At 40.5% G+C, this 19,723-nt stretch overlaps 4 protein-coding genes across 15 annotated transcripts; 1 reads left to right on the forward strand and 3 right to left on the reverse strand.

The window, feature by feature from the left end:
• Nucleotides 1–5: 5 nt before the first annotated feature.
• LOC145736864 (E3 ubiquitin-protein ligase RNF144A-like) lies at nucleotides 6–3,248 on the reverse strand (the record flags this gene model as incomplete). 4 transcript variants are annotated; one of them, XM_081991296.1, is given in 7 exon segments in its annotated part: nucleotides 6–186; nucleotides 241–440; nucleotides 490–645; nucleotides 992–1,154; nucleotides 2,114–2,393; nucleotides 2,594–2,873; nucleotides 3,071–3,248. In XM_081991296.1, coding segments are annotated over 7 exon segments (1,438 nt in total), but the record flags the coding sequence as incomplete, so codon positions are not given.
• LOC145736865 (ADP/ATP translocase 1-like) lies at nucleotides 3,185–18,459 on the forward strand. 3 transcript variants are annotated; one of them, XM_081991302.1, is made up of 6 exons: nucleotides 3,185–3,326; nucleotides 17,290–17,448; nucleotides 17,499–17,760; nucleotides 17,817–18,051; nucleotides 18,105–18,246; nucleotides 18,296–18,459. In XM_081991302.1, the coding sequence occupies exons 2-6, from the start codon at nucleotides 17,292–17,294 to the stop codon at nucleotides 18,394–18,396; spliced, it is 897 nt and encodes a 298-aa protein (XP_081847428.1). In that variant the 5' UTR covers nucleotides 3,185–3,326; nucleotides 17,290–17,291; the 3' UTR covers nucleotides 18,397–18,459. The 3 variants fall into 3 exon arrangements, with proteins under 3 accessions (XP_081847428.1, XP_081847427.1, XP_081847426.1); XM_081991301.1 differs by having other exon boundaries at nucleotides 3,189–3,326; nucleotides 17,016–17,448; XM_081991300.1 differs by lacking the exon at nucleotides 3,185–3,326 and adding an exon at nucleotides 14,466–14,496.
• Nucleotides 5,105–15,148, reverse strand: LOC145736863 (uncharacterized). Of its 7 annotated transcripts, none has more exons than XM_081991288.1 (9): nucleotides 14,718–15,148; nucleotides 11,420–11,464; nucleotides 8,315–8,975; nucleotides 7,766–8,257; nucleotides 6,855–6,986; nucleotides 6,231–6,418; nucleotides 5,849–5,992; nucleotides 5,663–5,787; nucleotides 5,105–5,606 (listed from the first exon to the last, which is right to left on the reverse strand). In XM_081991288.1, the coding sequence occupies exons 1-9, from the start codon at nucleotides 14,903–14,905 to the stop codon at nucleotides 5,512–5,514; spliced, it is 2,070 nt and encodes a 689-aa protein (XP_081847414.1). In that variant the 5' UTR covers nucleotides 14,906–15,148; the 3' UTR covers nucleotides 5,105–5,511. The 7 variants fall into 7 exon arrangements, with proteins under 7 accessions (XP_081847414.1, XP_081847416.1, XP_081847417.1 ...); XM_081991290.1 differs by lacking the exons at nucleotides 11,420–11,464; nucleotides 14,718–15,148 and adding exons at nucleotides 9,062–9,179; nucleotides 9,699–9,812; XM_081991291.1 differs by lacking the exons at nucleotides 11,420–11,464; nucleotides 14,718–15,148 and adding exons at nucleotides 9,062–9,146; nucleotides 9,699–9,735.
• Nucleotides 18,450–19,609, reverse strand: VhaPPA1-1 (Vacuolar H[+] ATPase PPA1 subunit 1). The gene is made up of 3 exons (XM_081991303.1): nucleotides 19,274–19,609; nucleotides 19,012–19,215; nucleotides 18,450–18,955 (listed from the first exon to the last, which is right to left on the reverse strand). The coding sequence occupies exons 1-3, from the start codon at nucleotides 19,518–19,520 to the stop codon at nucleotides 18,762–18,764; spliced, it is 645 nt and encodes a 214-aa protein (XP_081847429.1). The 5' UTR covers nucleotides 19,521–19,609; the 3' UTR covers nucleotides 18,450–18,761.
• Nucleotides 19,610–19,723: the final 114 nt, after the last annotated feature.

Here is a 19,723-nt window from a genome sequence, read left to right on the forward strand (position 1 = left end):
GCGACACTTGCAGCAAACGATGCACGGAGCGGCTAGAAGGAGTAAAGGAGAGGCCACCAGCAGGAGAATACCAAAACCGGCAAAAATACCAATTACCTGAGCCCTGTGCCAAATCACCGAAGCCCTGGAGTGGCCCAGCTTGTTTTTGCACGGTCCTTTGTCGTAGTGACGTAACAGAAAGTCGTCCTGTTCAAACCGGTTACTAAGGGGCGCGACCACAAAACAAATTACGTCACTTACATCAAGACTGGCCAGACAGTACCAGCAAAACACGTGTTTGCACCGTTTGCACATCATTTGGGCGCAGCCCTCGTCCTTTTCGATCGGGACGCCGCACATCGGACAGCACTTGATCAGATCCGAATCGAACGGAATACCCGCGTCCGGCACCGGTTTACCCTCTTTAGCCAATTGTTTGCCGTATTCCTCGCACGTGACGCCTGCCAAACCAATCAGAAACCATCTCGCAAGTCATGTTATATCACTTACCCGCGTGCCATTCCATCTTGCAATTGCTACAAAAGTCAGTCGAACAAGTGGGACAGAGCACGCTCTGAGGCGAACACGGATGAGTGGGACAGAGACGACACACGGTTTCGCAACCCGCCCTCGGACACCACATTCGGTTTTTGTCCAGTTCTACCTCTGCAACAATTATTTACCAGCTGTCTAATGATGACGTGCACTGTTTGTAGTTTGTGATTGGTCAGAAAAAGCTACTTATACCTCCATAAAGCTAATTATGAAAGATTTGACTTTACAGTGTTGCCTGAACACCTCCATCAATGTTTTGATGGTACATTAGCTCTTTTTAGCTTGCTTGTGTGTTTACCCAACTGTCCATCAAACCCCCCTTTTACCTAAACTTTCAACAATTAATGCTAAACCAAAAAAATGCACTTTATACCTTCACGAAATTAATTTTGACAGTTTTGACGTTATCTAACCAATGTTACAGTAATATACACAAAACGTCGTAAAGCTCACTTACCTCTATTGAGCCTGTACATTTTGTGTTTTTCCAACAGTTCGTTCCCGGCCAGTCTTTTGATCTCTTCCGATTGTAGGACGCCCTGAGAAGCGCACTGAGCGTCCGGACAGGAGATGTCGTAGGCCCCCTCCGAGATTTCAAACTCCACGTACGCTTTCATGCACTGGAAAACACGATATTTGTTCTACAACAAACAGGCACTCCCCGAACGAAAAATACAGCTTTATGACGGGAATTGGGCTCGGTAGTCAGTAGTAAATGAAAAATATTTGACTTGTCAAAAATAAAAGTGACAGTTGACTTGACTGACGTTGACAAACAGCGTTGCCACGACTTATATAAACGGAGCCGACAAATTGAGTTTAACGGCAACATAGACTGTGATATTTTACACCTAATCACGTGACCTTTGTAGGCGAATTTGATAGTTGAAAGCCATCACGTAATTTTCAGAAATTCATTTAAATGGTAAAAATGGCCATGTGACCTTCAGAACAACGTGACTATTTTAACCACGTGACCGAAAATAATCAATCAATAAATAGTTGAAAACCGTCAAACCTTCAAGAATTCCCTTTTAAATGTAAAAATGTGGTTGCGTGACTGCAAAAATGCTTATTTTAACCGCAAAAAAGGTCAATTTAAATTTGTTACCATCCGGTTGGTTATGTCCTATCCAGGACGTCGTCGTGTTCATTGCACACGCCGGCAACTACGCAGACGGTTGACGTCAATCTGACTTTTGACACTTCAACATAACCTTGCCTGACATTTATTCAGTTTTTTAAAAACAAATATTTTTCCTGTTGTAATGTGTTTAAAAGTGTTAATTGTGGCGATGGAACACTTGTATGCTGTTTAGTAAACGTAAGTACTGTGCAATATTTGCGTAAATCTAACCCAGTTTGAAATCATTGGAAATATTCCTAAAAATTATGATTGTACGGTAACTTGAAATGTAAATCTTGTCGGTCACGGTCAAGACACACCAAACGATTTCCAAAACAATAAGCCGCATTTGATTGTGACGGAAACCAAGGTGAAAACGGCAACAAAGTGTTAATCAAAATGTTACAAGGTTGCCGTTTTTTCGGCTAATTTCGGTCAAACAATTGAACCTACCTTCAAACAAAAAACGCAGTCGCACTGCTCGATGCGCACCACAAACACGACGGGCACCTCGTCCAGGCACAGTTTGCAGAGAACGGGGGGCCCCACCTCCGGACTGGACGGCACGCGAATAAAACCGCCCGCGGCCGAATCCAGAGAGTACCTGGACCCGGACGCGAGCGATAGCACGCTGGAACAACGCGAACACAACCGGGAATGAGCGCCATCTGACGGTAAACGTAGACGATTGTGCGGATGGAGTGGTTCTATCGAGGACGAACTCGATGATGACCTGTTAAAACCGGTACCACTTGGTTTTATCTATCAAACTGTACAACCTAAATACTAATGGCTACCATTAATCTAAATGACAGTTGACAGAATGACGGACGGTTTTAAACCGAAATATTAAAAATCTAAAACTGTTTTCCTATCTAATCTTAATACGTCACTTAGTTAATTCCCTTTAAAACTGTAATGAATGAAACTCACCTAAGAATACCCGTGAGTGCCAAAACGGTTTCGCATTTTCTCAAACTGGCAACACTGCCAGTGGATTTGAGTAGATTGGGCGGCTGTCCGTTCTTTTTGACTAGTTGATCGTGTTCGGCTCCGCTGCCGCGCCGCCCTTTTATCCATCGGGCAAACAGGCCGCCCGTTTCTTGCGGTTGAGTGGCCACCGGCTCGTTAATCACCGGGGGCGGCGGACGGGCGGCTACAATGGTCGGAACACGCTTTGGCCGATCTAGGAGAGTAGCAAATTCCACTTTTTCTGGAAGAAATAACAGAAATTCATTACACAACACCATAAAACCTTTACCTTGGGGAATCCAGTATTGTACAAACATTGAATTATTTCACTTAAACTGGCAACATTTGCTTGTCGGACTGTAAGCAGAAATACTTTAAACTTTCGCCTTATCTTATCAGTAAATTCGTCAAGATTTAGATTATATTTTATTGTTTTACCTTTCCTAGAGATCGGCTCTTTGCGCGCCGGTCCCGTTAAGGTGCCTGCCACAGCGGCCACCGTGGCCTCCTCGACGGCCCCGTACCCCACGTGCCACGAACGTCGCGTTTGCGCAACGTTCCTACAGCAACTCCCTCTATCGGCCCGTAAAGGGCGTGCGGCTACTGGAAGTGTCATCGTGACGACTAGATGGCCTTGGTGGAGGGAAGACTATGGTCGGTCTCCACGACAACCGATCGGTCTGATCCTGTAAGGGTAAGCACACATCTGTTTGTAGTTTGTGATTGGTCTAACCTAACCAATCACAATTTATTGTTAGCATTAGAAGAAAGAACCATTTAACCTCTCAAAACTTTCAATTTCTATACAGAATACACCAGGAACCAAACAACTTTCTTCTGTTTGCAATTGTAATTTTCTAAACCTTTTTTGGGGCATATAATTTAATTTTTCTACCTGCTTTAAGCCTTTGTTGCAAGTTGAAGGATACACAATCTGGCAACTACGCCTAAATAACAATGTTTGACAGTTGACACAAAAAAACTTACCATCATCATAATAACAATAAAAACCACCAAATGGAGGGGATGTGGGTTCAAGGCGACCCTGCAACAAAAACCAACTTTCTAAGGACAAAACACACTTTCTAATTGGGTGTTAGAGGTTGAATTTTTAACAAAAATCCGTATGTTTAGTGGTTTCTGTACATGTGATTGTTAAGGTCGTTCTAATGCATTAAAAAGGGGGTGAAAAAACATAGGAGGGACTGTACTAGACAACACTTGTTAACCGTAACAGGCTGTAAACAAACAAAGTGGCCCATATAACGTACAAACATCGAAATCTCTTCCCCTGCTACGATTACCTGTTAAGTTCAAGGATGTTGACTGAACGCATTGTTTACAGTTTTAGTTAATAATTAATGGTCTAATCTTGTTTTGAAAAGGGAAATCCCTGTAATAAATATTTGTTGACAGATTTAGTGGGCAATAAACAAAAGATCATTCTAAATTTAACTCACCTAAAAAGGGCCCCAAAATCCAGGTTGTTTTTTCCGAACGTGACTCTAAACAAAATCGCACTTAACCGGTCGTGTAAACACCGTGCCACGTAACGCTAATTCACGCACTGTTAAGGGGCCCTTAAGACACTAGAACAAAACACCACAACACCTCTAAAACGTAGGGCTACAGTGGAGGCTGACACGCCATTTTATTTTTCACTCCAACAACGTCAAAACCTCAAAATGGACGCGTCTACGATCCCGCGGCCTTTTTAACAAAAACCGTTACGTTCACGTAGCTCCGCACCGGCTTGAAACAACCAGTCAACTGTAGTTAGTGTCTCTCTCAGTCTTTCCACTCTTTCCCACCTTTTTGTGTACGTATTGAAAGAGGGGGCGTGAGGTTGGAAAACGTGCGAGAGTGAGAGAGACAAAAACGGATGCTAGATGTTGTTTGTTGTTTATAAATTTAATTATTGAAAAGTTGTCAACAGGTTGGTGTATTGTGTAGTTAACCGAGCGTATTCAATCGGAAATGGAAAGTTCCGGAATTGCAGTGACATTTACAATTTCAAGGGCATTTAATGTGATTGACATGTTTTATGACAGCTGTTTGTTTTTTTTTTGACACAATTTTTAATCCAGTTTTGTTGGTTCAAAATTAGATTCACGCCTGTTTACTAGAGAAACGGTAACATACCTTAAATAGTGGTAAAACAAGCTCCAGCAGCTCCATATTAACCGAATTAGGTCAGCACTAGGCACATTAACTCTGATGGAGCCTCTAACTGGCTCCAAGTTAGACTGACTGGTAAAGTGATGAAAGTGGGTGAAAAACCGTATTTACTGCGCTGCTGATCGATATCGCATAGATTTCGAACCAGCAAAATACTCTATTTACCATCAAAACCTAACTTTTTCATCTATTAAATACCCCGGACGGAATGTCAATGATATTTTTAGGTTAGGGTTGACACATCAGTCACTGTGTCTGTCAAAAGTCAAAAAGGGAATAAACAATGTAAAACGGTTAATTTACAGCACTTATATTAAATACGGTAACTAATACAGAGAATTGCATAAAATATATTTACAAAATAACATAATAATATACATAATTTCCAGAATGGCTTGGTTTTTCTATGAAATTAACTAAAAACAATGTTGGTCACATGACTCCATTATCAGATACTCATTTACTGTCACATGTCACTTTGAAATTTTTATATTTAAAACAAAAGTTGGGGGTGGAGTCTAAATTTATTGTTATTAGTCACAGTCTTTCAGTTTCCTCTTCCTTCCTGTTTCATGCTCTATAATAATAGTTTGCCTAAATACGTTTATATACACACGCACACAGATTTAAGAGCTGTTTTTTTAAACCAAACGACATTTACATTTTGTACACTTTGTTTCCTCGTTAAGGGTGCAAGGCCCTTAAGTGCCGGCGTTTAGGTATATTTTCGGTTTGATCATCATGACCGACTTCTTAAGGGTGTAGTCCCAACCCCTCCAACGGAACCACACTATGCCTAAAAAAAAAATGTTTTTTCTTCGTTTTACCACTTTCAAAATCACGTGACTTTACCTTGTCGGGCTGTCAAATCTTGTGGATCGTTCAGATACAGTCCGTTTAAGCCTCTTCCGCACGATTTCCACCACCAGCCGCCTTTTAGCATTGAAGCGCAATTCAAACTGGATCTGTCATTGTCTCTGTGTGTATCGACCAATCAGATTGTTTAACGATTTTTTTTTTAATTTTTTTTTGTATTACCTATTGTAAGTGGAGAATGGACTGTTATTGCTGCCGTACCAAGGATCGTTTAACGAATCGCCGGCGTTTCCTTCGTAACCGTCAATTTCCAGTTTGTAATATTCAGCCTCCGAGTAGATTTTAAAGTGCGAGTACTGGGCGTACCTTTAAAATTACAAAAAAAAAAATTAAAATTTTCTTGACAATTGGTGAAGGAGTTTTAGTGAAAATTCAGGGAAATGTTACGAGACAGAAATCTGTTCTTAAAGGCCCTAGAAAGAAATTATTTTGTTTAGGAATGTTGAATGGGGTTTAAATGTCTGAATTTGTTCAGGAAAAAAAATTCTTGACAATTGGTGAATGACTTTTAGTGGTTTACTTGACTGTCATTGTTTGGTTTTACCGTTTGTTTCCTTCAAAATCTTCCAGTTCCACCCTGAGGGAGTACTCCTCGTTATTGGTGAGCATATAAATATTTTCGTTCCCCAGCCAAAATTCCTTGGCCGGATCCCCGAAACCGTTTTTGTAGTCGTTCCAGTCGCGATTGAAATTCTCCCTGGGGATGCCGAAATCGTTCCGACGTTGAATAACCTAAAAACAAAAGCAAATCACTTGCCTAACACAGTTAAAACAAACAACACGACTGTGACGCGATAAAAAGTCCAATTCCTCACTCGATCGGACAAACGTTGACTCAATTAAACACTTTTTCGAGTAGATTTGATTGGAATTCGATTATTTTTAATGGCGCGGGCAAAAAACGCGTTTACTTTCGGCACGTCTCGCGGTAAATGATTGAATTTCAGGAAAACGCGCCGAACGTCATAAATACCGCGTTTCAAGTCGAAAAAGGTAAAAGACAACCAGAAATTGATCGGTTACGTTTGTCGCCTTTGAGCCGTATAAAAATACGGACACAAAAACCTGTTCCGAATTGTGTACCACACCAATTTATGTTGTGTTACACTTTTTCGCCAGTTGCGTATACAATACAGCTTTCCCATTGCATGGTACGATAATAACGTACCGTCCAACCGCCGTCGGCGATTTCCTGTTCGCAGTACACTTTCAGGAACCAAAATGTGGTACCGCGGATCTGCAAATGGTACACTCGGGACGTACGCATTCCGGTCGTATACAAATCGGCGCAGGAATATCCCTGAAAACCAATAAAAATACATAACGAGCGCATCCACCATACGTCAAGAATAAGTTTTTTTGGTGACAATTTTAGGAAAACTTTACCATCGTCCATTCGTGGTGCTTAAACAATCAACTTTCAATCTTAAAACAGTCACGTGACCATTTGTACCTTAAAATGAGTCACGAGATTTACAGTTTAAAACTAAAAATCTTTAAAATTAAATTTAATTATTGAAAATGGTCACGTGACTCGTCAAATAATATTTTGTCATTTACAGTCACGTGACCTTCAGGATTTCGGTTTGACGTTAAAAAAGAGTCACGTGACTTTTAAAAAAATGTTTGATTATTGAAAATCGTTATGCGACTTTATGAACTGTAAAAAGAGTCACGTGACCTTTAAAAATATATTTTATTTTTGAAAATTTTAGTTTTGGGGTAAAATTTGAAAAATACGTATTTTTCATAAACCAAATTCACCCAGTGACGTAACATAAACAAAGCAAATTAATTTAAAGGCTTGAAACAGATGTAGATGGCGCAACTGTGCCGATTAATGAAAAAAACAATGGAAAACCTTGGAATCTTCTCAAACGACCTACTCTCTCGCGTGCATATAAAATGCATAATTTATTTGCATAGTTGCCGCCGCAAAAGGAGAAATTAAGCAAAATCGGCAACGTTGCTAGTTTTTTAGTTTTTTCTGTCAGAACCTATAAAATAGTTAAATTTATATGGCTCCTAAAGCTAAATATGCTGCACCATCTGGTTTCCAGTGGCGGCTCGTGACCTTACCTTAACTTCCCTGACACTGGACACGACTTCTGACGTCACGAACGTGGAATTGTTCAATAGAGGCTTGTTCTTCACACTGGGGAAGATCACTCCACCTTTCCTCTTGTCGGCCCGTTTCTCGGTGGTGGTGGCCACCGTTTCGTTGCTGCTGTTCTCCATGGTGGTGAAGCCAATTGGTGCAGTGGTGGTCTCGATGAAATCCTCGTCGAACCTGGAGGAATCGTATTCGGCCGCCACCTCCAAAGTGGGTTCCGACAATAAAATATCGGCTGGCACCGGCCTCAAAGCTAGATTGGCCACGTCAACCTCTTGTTTCTTCAGTCTCGTTTCCATTTTGTCCAGGTTGGCGATGATTTTGTTGGTTTTTGAATTAAGATCGTAGTGAATCTCGCCTATTGCTCTTTCCTGACGTTGAGTTTGGGTTAGGAGCTCGTTGGATTTGGGCAACAGATCGTCCACGGTACTTTTGGTACCTATCACCACGTTCCACACCTTTGACAGAACCAATTTTACAGGTTAAAACACTTTACCTAACTTAGCTCTACTCACCTCGTCCATTTTCTCTGAAATCGGTTTCATTTGTTGGGCCAAACTGTCAATTTTGACCAAAGGTCTTGGCGTGGCGGTAGTGGTCGTGGTGTCGTTCTTCTGCTCGTCCACAACCTCATGGTGCACGTCCACCATCATCCCCAACACCTTCCCCAGAGTGTCCGAAACGTAGTTAACGTGAAACTGCATTTTTTTATCCATGCCGTTTGTCATCTCCCTCAGCTGTCCCAGTTCTTTAGTCACGTGATTCAGCACTTCTGTGTTCAGCGCTTTGGTGATTTCCAGCACGTTCATGCTCACCGATCGCTTTTCGCTCGCTTCCACGTTGATATCTTCGTTTTGCAGGTAATTGTTGTCCAGCTGATTCTTCAGGACGTTCAGTTTGGAGTCAATGTCGCTCACCTTCTGGTCGAGCGAGACCAGTTTTTGTCCGAGGACGTCTCCTTGTCCCTCCAACGGCGCTTGAAACAGTTTGAGGTCTAAATTGCGCAATTTCGCTATTACCGACTCAGTTTTGTCGATATTGTTGTTCACTCTAGTGTCCAACCCTTCAACTCGACGCATCAGGTGTTCCACTGCTTTGTCCAGATTCTCGATCCTCTGCAATTTGGACTCCAAGGTGGATATGATGGCTTCGAAGACATCGAAAAGGTGTTGCTCTCTGGAAAAATCATCAAAAGTAGTCTAAAAATTTCTTTTAGGGCTAACTTGCAGGGAAAAGCAAACAAAACTGGGATTTCTGGGTACCTTTCCCTGTATTCTGGTTGTGGTTAGGGACACACCAACTTCAAATCCATTTTCTGTGGACAATTCGGGCACGAGCACCAAACCACTTAAACTCGCATGATTGGTACACCTTTCATCGCTAAAAACGCACTTTTTCCAGCTTTTTCGAGTAAAATTGACGTGCAGTTTATCATAACCTCTAAAAAACTAAACAACAAAATGGCGGCCACTAGGGATGGGCACTTTGTCAGACAGGGTGGATATTATTGATCGTCCTGAGAGTTGCATTATTGTACCCTCCTAGTATTTTAAACTGAATTTGATTTTGAATGTGACAGAACGAGTGGTAAGGGTCACAGTCTGAACTCCACTATATTCCACAACAGTTTTTGTTGGTTGGTCACGTGACCACTTATGACTATAGGCTGATGGTGTTTATCTCCATCTCTCTTTAGCTCATTGATGGATATCTGATGTATAATTTTGAAATTTTCATACCAGGTTTCTGTACTGTTTGTAGGAGTAAAACAACACGGCTTAAGTTTAATTTGACTGTGACATTTTGCACATGATCTGTCACAGTCATAAGGTGCCGTTAATTTGCTCAATTTTACTCAAAAAAAGCTGGTAAAAGTGCGTTTCTAGTAATAAAAAGTACCTTCAAATGTTTGTTACAATGTCCCGGGCATGTGAATGCAAATGGTTTGGTGCTATTCGTACTTGTACGGCTGTAAATGCGTTAAACTAGTCCCCGGAGACTTTAAGTGAAACATCCCAGTTATTTAGACACTTTTTACGGTTTTAAAAACAACAACACCAACCCTAACCTAACTTTCATCTTAAATTGTCATTTTTTTTTTGACAGATGACATAATGTGCTTTGTGGTATGTTCGGTAAAACTGTTAATTTCAACAATTTCTCCTTAACCACTAAATAGGTAAAAACTACCCTTATTTACTTAAATTTTTTAATAATAAGGGTGTAGTTTCACTTACAGAATGGTAAACAAAAACTTTTCCTCGAAAAGATGCCATAACCCAGTTCTGGTTAAAAAGGCAATCAAAAGGAAGTGAACCTAGTCGAGGAAAAAAACCGGACTAAACGTGTGTAATCTAAATCACTAGATGTCAAATCGGTATAATTTATCTACTAAACTGACGATTAAAAAAAAAAAAAAAAAACACACACAACCAGTTGGACACCAGAATGCACCAGGCGTTACGTAACGGACCAATACCAACTAGGAAGCGAGGCCGCGAATCGAAAACGAGATCTACACACACACACCAAAACATACGCGGTTGTGTAATTTTTATGAATTATTATAATACCGGATAAAATGGAAACTCGTACAAAATGGGCGTGGTCCTTGCGGAAATTGGAACGTGATTACGTAACGTTCTCATAGGTTTGTGATTGGTGAAAAATATATTCGAATAGAGTGCTCTGATATTTTGATGTTCGAGTGTGCCTTGGAATCAACCAAGATGGCGCTGAACGATTTTTTTGTTTACAGTTTTGCAAAAGATTTCCAATAATTATTCGTTTGCCAATGCAAATTAGAATTGCCAACAGTATACCTTGTTATTACCATCAACTCGGTATGATATGAAAGCTTTACGTAATTACAGTCATTACACCATGCAACCTAACCTAACACTGGTGCCCCCACCGTCAAGGACATTATCAACGGTCTTAATCTTGATAAATCTCGAAACTGGTCGTAAAATATTGCTCATCTCTTCCGAATTAACTCTCTCACAATAATGTTGTCGAATTTATTTGGCTTTATCCAATTAAACCGCGATGGGATTTATTTTTCGAGTAAAAGTCGTTTTATAAGAGAGTTATTAGCCGCTAATGAGGGGTCTTTAAGGAAACCGACCGCAGACCCTTAATAATTATATTTGCGTTGTTGCCAATTTTGGCTTATTTGTAAAGGAGAAAGCAAAAAATTCCTTTCTAATCGTAATTTTGGAACGAAAACACTTTAAGCAGAATATTATATAAAAGTAATTTGCCTGCCAAGTCCTAATCAGGAAAATCGTTATATGTATTTGTTTATGTACGCCGGAAACCTAATTATGTACCTGGTTTAAACCAAATAAAGGCGTGGACAATCTGCAACACTGTTAATACACTGCCATTAATTAAATAAAATACATTTACGATAATAATAATAAGTTTCTTGCGTCAACTGTCAAAAACAAGACAGTGACATATTGACGTAAACGCATACCATAAACGTATAAAGACGATAAAGAAAGTCCGTCAAAGCGGAACTAATAATAGTCTCGCATTGAATGCAAATTAATCGAAAGAATGATGGATCTTCCATACGTAAAGACGAAATTATAAAGTAGAAAAAAGAAACTTACCTACTTTCGTGGGACTGCTGGTCCGTGCCTCGTTTCACAGCCGCCCTGAAACCGAAAAAAAATCAACCAAATTTCAAATCATTCCGATAAATTAACGGTGACATTTAACATTAGGTTTCAATTAAGCGCCATTAATCTGAAAAATAACCGCGCCCCCTAATGTCGAATAAGCGAAAAAGCAATTAATGGATATCTCTTTAATGTGGAAGCTTTTGACCTTAAACTGATTTTTGTTCAGCCTGGTGGCCGGTTTCTGTTGAGAAACTGTTTTAAGATTGAATACGATTTTTTGTTTAGTGTGGTTGCCGACAACGACGATAACGTTAGGGCTATGTCACAAAAAGCTTTAAAATGTGTTTTATAGCTTTATGGGACTGATTTTGATTGGTTGACACGTTCACTGCAAATTTATAAATGTGTGGAAAACAAACAGCCAAACGTTCCAACTCTCAATAGATCTATAAAGTGCAATTTAGTGGTTTTCTCGAATAAGTACATTTTTTAAATAGATTTAGTTGTTTTATAGCTTTATGGAACGAATTTTGACAGTTGACACTCGCCACGTTTATGATAACTGCACAACGCCAAAAAAAAAAACCATTCGTAACGATCAAACTGTAATATGGGCCAGAAACGTCCCTTTAGGTATGTCCTCCAGCCGCCATTTTGTCGACACCAAACGTTCGCATTTATCCCGTGGAGGACAAACAAAACTCTCTGTGTGGTGTCTTTTTTCACCGGGTTTATGACAAATTGACCGTTGTAACTAATTATTTCTGTGTTTCAGGTAATAAAACACATGTCGTCATCATTTTAAACGATATAAAAATGTCGCAAGTGTTGTTAACAAGGAAAAAAACAACGGGCGTGACAAATTAAGTGTTTTTTTTTTTTATTATATTTTTGTTCTACTTTGCGGACTTTCGACACCGAAAAATTTGTGGTTAGGTCAAAAATGCGATCCCAAATTTTGCAACCCAATACGTACAGCTACCGGTCTTCTAATATAATGCCACTCATTGTTAAGGGGGCTTATTATTATAAAGGTGCGACGTTTCGAAACTTGAGGTACGCCTTCATTATTGAAATTAGGTACTAATCGGTACGAGACAATAGACTGGTAGTGTATGTTACAAGAGCGTTATTCTTCGTCTACCGAATTGGAGCAAGGATAGGCAAAATATATAATACGCCTTTAAAACGATAATTCAGTCAGTGTCACACTAAATGAGAGTGACGTCATCAAGGTACAAACAAAAATGGCGTCAAATTGATTTTAAACTGTCAACTGTCACACGTTGAGTTGACATTTTAGTTTAGACTTGTTATGCATGTGACAAATGATATAGCAAAAGTCACATTCAAAACCCTGACTACCTGTCTGCAAGCTTTTCGATTTTTAATATTTAGGTTTAAAACCGTCCGACAAGTGTCACGCGGACGGTTAAACGGTTGGAATCCTAAATAATAAAAATCCCCAAATATTGGATAATTGAACGGCTAAAATTGCTTTTTTTGACCAAAACTGTACGGACATTTACGTAACAGTGACGAGCCTCGAATAGAAAATTAAAATTGAAGTCGATTAGCGCAAATATTGGGAACTATTGAGGTTAGGACGGTGTTTCCAAGCAATTTTAACCGAACAACATAAAGCGGTTACCAGAGTAAAAATTGGCTTGATGCAACCGTAATAATCGTAGTTTTTAATGAAGCCCTGGCGCTGTTTGGTGGTTATTATTGTTGGCCCCGTATCGTAATTAACTTCGACCCAATTTTGGCAACACTGGCCGATGCGTGAAAAATGACATTTGTCAGAATGAAAGGATGCGAGTAAATTGGACCTAATTGTTATTATCCTTGCGGTACTCGCGTCAAGGTCGTATTGTATGTAAATCAGGGCTGCAGGGGGGGTGGGAAAGTGATCACACACAGCAGGAAAACCGTATTAATACAGTTATTGTTTGATTATTACTTAATCAAACCCGTTATATAGGTTTTTGAGCTGACCTAGCCGCAGGCTGTTTGGTCTCACCCGGGTGATAGTAAACTGGTTTTTGTTGCACGGTTGGATAATCGGGTAAACATTACCAGGTTCTGCTGTAATTTCACAAAATTATCTTTACCTAATGGCGAAGGCGACATTAGTTTGGCTACCTTACGCAGGGTCAGATTTTTCGGGTACAGGTGCCACGACAACAACCTTGCACCGATACCCGGATGGGACCACGCCCACTAATTCCAACTGGTTTGAAAATCACGATTTTATATTATTTTCAAATAAAATAGAACCCACGTTTTACTGGTACCACAAATGTAACGTAATACACGAAACGTGTGCAATTCAAGTACCCGCCTTCACGGCTAAACCGATTGGTTCCATTGCATGATCGGTATTCACGCATGAATTACAACCAGCCACATACAGAAAATCTAACTATTTTTCTAAATATTTACACTCCATCTGGTTAATAATGGAAACAATGTTATTATATGGTCGAAATTCGCTTGAAACGATTCTCCAGAACAACCAGATTTGCCGTAAGTGTATGGAAAGTAATGCTACACGAAAATGAACCTTAATGATAACGGGTGTTTAATAATTGTTATCAGGTCAGGTCACCTATGGATGGCAATTGTCACAAAAAGTCTTAGATAACCTCGCAAACAATTATTACATGACAGCTGTCATTACAACACCCGTTATTATTCAATGGTACCACTTGGCGTCATTCTAACACCGGATTTGAGTTTCTAAGGTCCAAATTAGTCTACAGTCTATAAAAATGTAAAAATTACCCTAAACGACAATTGACAAGGCAAATTTGCTGCACGGTGATTGGTTAACAGCTTGCTGCTCATTGACAGTTCATAATCATATAATTGCATAATGTGTGTACATTTAGTGGTTAATGTTTGAAAAACCATATTAAATCCTTTCACTTTGAAGGTGCCGGTTTATTCGAACAACCAGATTTTACTAGAAGAAAATCACCCCCAAACTATTCTTTTAATTGAAAGGAATTTGTTACACAATTATTAGCCTGTTAAGGGGCAAAAAATGACACAGTTAATCGGTGAGTGGTTTACTAGCCAATTACTAGCTTAACAACCGCTAATTAGTGTATTTATAACAAAGTCCTAACATTTGCCCACCGACTAATTAACGCGCTATCGCTGCAGGCGCTCGCATCAGCTTCCGTCTCTCTTTAGTGCGCGTCTAAAGTGAAACAGTCACTGCTCTAGCCCTAACGGGTCAGGTATTAGTCCAGGGTTAAATGTTTCAGTTGACACTCACCGACTTTTAAATCCTCTGACGTTAGTCCGATTGGTAAACGCGGTATCCTTTAAAAGAGTCCGGTTATTGGTCGATTTATTTTGTGCACTGGCGGCAAGTTGCGCGGCACTAGTTCGGGGCAGTCTGGAGGACACCCCGAGCACCCCGACCACACCCGCGAGAGCCATTATTGACACCATCCACCTCATGGTGGTCAATTAAATCCGGAAATATTCAATACTTAGAGTTTAGTCGTCATTAAATTTTTACACACGGTACGGCACCTGTCACGTTAATCTTCGCGTTGTAATGTGGTACTAAATGGTTCCCGCCATGGTATCTCGGTTACCCAGACAGTGGTACGCTGTACCACCAGTACCGGACTGGTTACCCAGCCAAACTACCGTAACACCAACTCGTTCGTTCCGGTACGGATCTGGCGCTTAAAGACTTTCACTTATAACACACACCAATATGGACTTAATTTTCAACAGGTGGTACCACACCATCTGCTGTAGTACACGTTGTCAAGTTAACCCGAAAAAAAAAACATTTAATTAAAAAACCACCAAGAAAAACCGGAAATTTGGCAACACGGTTCACGTAGTACTATCCAAGGGTCAACGTCTTTCGACGACCATTCAAGAACGATTTCGCGTGTGTGCTCATCCTAGAGGTCGTGACGTCACCGTTTCGGATGGGCAATGCATCATCATGGTTTTTCTTTTGTTTTGCGCACCGCCGGCTTCGGGGTGGGGATGGTTCAAGGACACACGATACCATAAGAGCGTGCGTGTTATTTGCACGATCGCTTTTTATAGCACCAAAAAGAAGGTGTTACAGAGAATATTGTTTGTTTTATATATATGACATCTGTCATTGGGGTGAAAAGAAGAACGTTTTATGACAGCAAAATTGTCAATTTTCCATCCATTGAAATGTTAAGATTACATGGATGGGAGTCATTTTATTGGACCGTACTTTTACGTATTGATACCTTAATGGATCAACTGAATTTGGGTAAAAACGATTGCTCCACCCGAAAAGTAATTATACTTCAAAAAAAACGAGCACACTAATCATAATAGTAATAATGTCTGTGTTGCAATTTAATGTTTTTAGAGCACTTGAACGCATTAATCAAGAGTGTTCAAAATGACTGATAAATTACCCGGTCGCCGATCAATTTGAATGCTAAACAGACCCCGGGGTGTTACACTTTTTTTTTTAGGTTAGGTCGGCTGTCAAAGATTGGTACACCTGCGTTCGATACGTCAACAAATCGACGTGTAAAAGCGTAATATTGACGATTTTCGTGTCTAGATTTTTCTAGATAAAACGTTGCAAAATAAAAACAACAGCGTGTGAGAAACGAAACAATGCACACCGTTCCTGACCCGTATTTTTCCGCGAGATTATCATCGATATGCGCCAAACAACAATGCTTGTAAGCATTTTTGCGTTTCGGTGTCAAGATGGTTGAAACGCACGCAATTTTTCTTATATTTATGAAAAATAAAGAATAATTCAGTCGGTAAGACTTGGAATTAACTGTACCAGTCAAAGTCAACGTCAACTGTCAACTGTCACAGCCACTGTTTGCTGGATTTGGGTCACCGCTCCAGAGGTGATTTGATTCAGTCAGTGAATAACGTCACCGACGGCCGTAAAGGTATAAATGTGACAACTTTAAATGCATATTACAATCAGTTACAATCCATATATTCGATCGAATAGCGCACAATCATTAATATGGGAAATGTTGCAATGCAATTTTAGATTGTAGCCTATTACTCGAAAGAATGTTTAGTACACGGTCTGTCAGGGTCTTATAGGAGTCATTGACACTTGCTGGCAAACGATTTTTTCCATTAAAAATCGAGGTATAAAAGGTTTTTTTCAAGTCACGAAAACCCTCAGGCTTTGTCTTATTTCGTACACGAAACTAGTTTACGTATAGACAAGATTTCTATCAACGTGTTATTAATACCTCTATTCGGATGATTGTGCATTAATTACAAACGAGGAAAAGGCCTTACACTTTTGTTGTGACACCATTGTTCTATTGAACCATCGAGCTATCGCACCATTTACGCAATAATAAGCTTTGACACCCAACGAAACCGTTCCAACAGTCGCTTATAATTGCTTTCCATGTTTCAATACCCAAATACGGCAGGCAATAAATTAATATAAACAACGGCATGTTTCAAAGGCGATTTTCGACAATAATGTTGATTTTGCAATCAGCAACATATTAAAGACCTTTTCAGGCCTTCTAGTTTTGACCGTATAATTTATACAAGAAACGTGTTATAGGTCGATGGTTGCGACACTTGTGTGTACTAGCAACAGAACGTTTGGCCTACCCACCAGATTTGGTTCACTAGTTGGCATCCACTGTGACGTCACGCGCTGGAAATTCTCTGGCTGACCCACGTGACCAAACAACTGTCAGCCGGCAAATAATCAAAAACGTCCACCATATTGAATTGAGTATCGTATCGTGGTACGCATGTCATGTAAAGCACGCGAGAAAACCGCGAAAAATTCTAAAGTTTTGAGTATCTCCTAAGGTTTTCCACTTTTCCAGCAATGCCGACCGATTTCAAGGCGTTTGCCGTCGATTTTATGGCCGGGGGCATATCAGCGGCGGTGGCCAAAACTGCAGTGGCCCCAATCGAACGAGTCAAGCTACTGTTGCAGGTCCAGGACTCTTCCAAGCAAATCAGCGAAGCTCAACGTTACAAAGGTGAGTTTGAGCCCCATTTTAGCAAATTTAAGGCTTTGACTTGATAATAGGTATCATGGACTGCGTCGTGAGAATCCCTAAAGAGCAAGGTTTCGCCAGTTTCTGGAGGGGCAACATGGCTAACGTAATCCGGTACTTCCCCACTCAAGCCTTGAATTTCGCCTTTAAGGACACGTACAAGAAGGTTTTTTTGGATGGGATTGACAAAAAAACGCGTTTTTGGCGCTATTTTGCCGGTAATTTAGCTTCGGGGGGAGCAGCGGGGGCTACCAGCTTGTGTTTTGTCTACCCCCTTGACTACGCCAGGACTCGGTGAGTAACCATATTTACAAACACTTTTTGCATAAATACAACTGGGGGGGGCGCAGCCTCGGGGCTGACGTAGGTAAAACCATGCAAGATCGACAGTACAAAGGAATGGTGGACTGCATTGTAAAAACTTTCAAATCTGACGGTTTAATGGGGCTGTATCGGGGGTTTATAGTGTCGGTTCAAGGCATTATAATTTACCGCGCCGCTTATTTTGGCTGTTTCGACACCGCTAAAGGCATGTTGCCAGACCCGAAAAACACCCCAGTTTTGGTTTCGTTCCTTATAGCGCAAGTGAGTTTTAAAAGCTTGCAAGACAATTTTTTACTAATTAATTTGTTTTACAGACTGTCACTGTTTTTTCCGGGATATTGTCTTATCCTCTGGACACTGTCAGGCGTCGTATGATGATGCAATCGGGGCTTAAAAAGAGCGAGGTTATGTATAAAAACACCGCAGACTGTTGGGCGAAAATCTACAAAAATGAAGGTGTGTACACCCTGACAATGTTAAGGCTGGTTTAAGGGTTGATTTTCAGGGCCTAAGGCGTTCTTTAAAGGAGCCCTATCCAACGTGTTTCGAGGACTTGGAGCGGCCCTAGTGCTAGTTTTTTACGACGAACTGAAAGCAGTCCTTTAATAATGTTTCCAAGTTTGTTTTTTGGAATTTAAAAAAAAACCATAATAAAACACTTTGATGTTATTATATTGTTTAATACTTTTCAGAGAGCTGTGAATTTTAATATCATACAGGGTTGCCAGATCCTATCAAAAAAATCTGGCACCCCTGAATAGCTAATTCTAAAGTTTAGGATAATGTCTACATACAGTTTTAAATGCAATAGTTAACAAATATCTAAGCACTATACAGGGTGTATTTAACCCCACTTAACGATACATTTAAGTAAACTTACATTGCTAATATTAAAAACAAAGACTAGAAATTTCTTTGGTTTGGGAAACACAGACTAGACGGCAACAGTGCAAACACTTGTGACATGACATTTAATGGATTTTATCCCCCATTTGGACCTTGGACACCATGAAAATCCCCACAATAAGCCCAAACAAACCAATAGCGCTAGCGAAAATTTCAATAATTAAAATTTTGACAAACAGAGAAGCGTTAGCGGCGTCCGCTAGGGCGGCGCCACTACCCACAATCCCCACGCAGATGCCGCACAGCAAATTGACAGTACCTGTTGTACACATGGATTTTTTATGCATTTTAGGGTGGTTGTGACTTTGTACTTACCGACTGATATACCGGCCCCAAACAGTAAATACCCCGCCAGCCAGTTTTTCGCCTTCAAACCGTCATCCTTTACCACAATGCTCCAGGTGAAATTGTCCAAATAGCCGGACAAAACGATAGCAGTGATCAAACCGTATATGGCCACGGCCTCGCAAAAAATCACGGAAATGAGATTCTTTGTTTTGATGCGGGGCGCTTTAACACCTAAAACGGTCCCATTTAAGGGGTTCATTCTAATCGGGGGGTGGTTAACCTCACTTACCTCCTCCCACTATGCTAACCCCCACCGTGTAAATGCCGACAGCTGCCCCTACAACGCTCAAGGAAACGGACAATCCAATGCCTAATGCGGCCCACATATGGGGCGAAGTGTTCTCCAGAAACCACCCAAAACTCACCCTTTCTCCTTTATTGGTCAGGACGTGGTAAAGCCCCAAAATTGTAGTCGAACCGGAAAACAGGGCCGCGAATGTCACGGCCAGAACCGTTCTTAAGCTTATTTTGGTCATGGTTGCTTTTAGGGGCTCTTTTAAGTCTTTTTTACACTTGAAAATTGAAAGGGGGTATGTTTACTTTAATTTAACCTTGTCAACTGTCCAAACTGTCAAAAGTCTCCTAACCTAACCCCTGTCGGTTAGGCAACACTTTATTGTTGTTTATGTATTTATGGTTGCCTATCCTTTAATGCTTTCCTTGCTATTTAGTTTTCTTG

This window comes from Ips typographus, linkage group LG13, assembly GCF_016097725.1.
Source record: "Ips typographus isolate SLU linkage group LG13, UJ_Ityp_2.0, whole genome shotgun sequence".
NCBI lineage: Eukaryota > Metazoa > Arthropoda > Insecta > Coleoptera > Curculionidae > Ips > Ips typographus.

What these genes read in the sequence shown, in the direction of transcription:
- LOC145736865 (XM_081991300.1), top strand. An exon ending in CGAAGCTCAACGTTACAAAG is followed by an intron (nt 17,449 to 17,498) that starts GTGAGTTTGAGC and finishes ACTTGATAATAG; the next exon opens with GTATCATGGACTGCGTCGTG. An exon ending in GAAAATCTACAAAAATGAAG is followed by an intron (nt 18,247 to 18,295) that starts GTGTGTACACCC and finishes GTTGATTTTCAG; the next exon opens with GGCCTAAGGCGTTCTTTAAA.
- LOC145736863 (XM_081991288.1), bottom strand. Translation starts at nt 14,905, where the DNA reads ATGAGGTGGATGGTGTCAATAATGGCTCTCGCGGGTGTGGTCGGGGTG. An exon ending in CAGCAGTCCCACGAAAGTAG is followed by an intron (nt 8,976 to 11,419) that starts GTAAGTTTCTTT and finishes TGATTTTTCCAG; the next exon opens with AGAGCAACACCTTTTCGATG. An exon ending in AGATTTGACAGCCCGACAAG is followed by an intron (nt 5,607 to 5,662) that starts GTAAAGTCACGT and finishes TTTTTTTTTTAG; the next exon opens with GCATAGTGTGGTTCCGTTGG.
- VhaPPA1-1 (XM_081991303.1), bottom strand. Translation starts at nt 19,520, where the DNA reads ATGACCAAAATAAGCTTAAGAACGGTTCTGGCCGTGACATTCGCGGCC. An exon ending in GGTTAGCATAGTGGGAGGAG is followed by an intron (nt 19,216 to 19,273) that starts GTAAGTGAGGTT and finishes GGACCGTTTTAG; the next exon opens with GTGTTAAAGCGCCCCGCATC. An exon ending in TGGGGCCGGTATATCAGTCG is followed by an intron (nt 18,956 to 19,011) that starts GTAAGTACAAAG and finishes TGTGTACAACAG; the next exon opens with GTACTGTCAATTTGCTGTGC.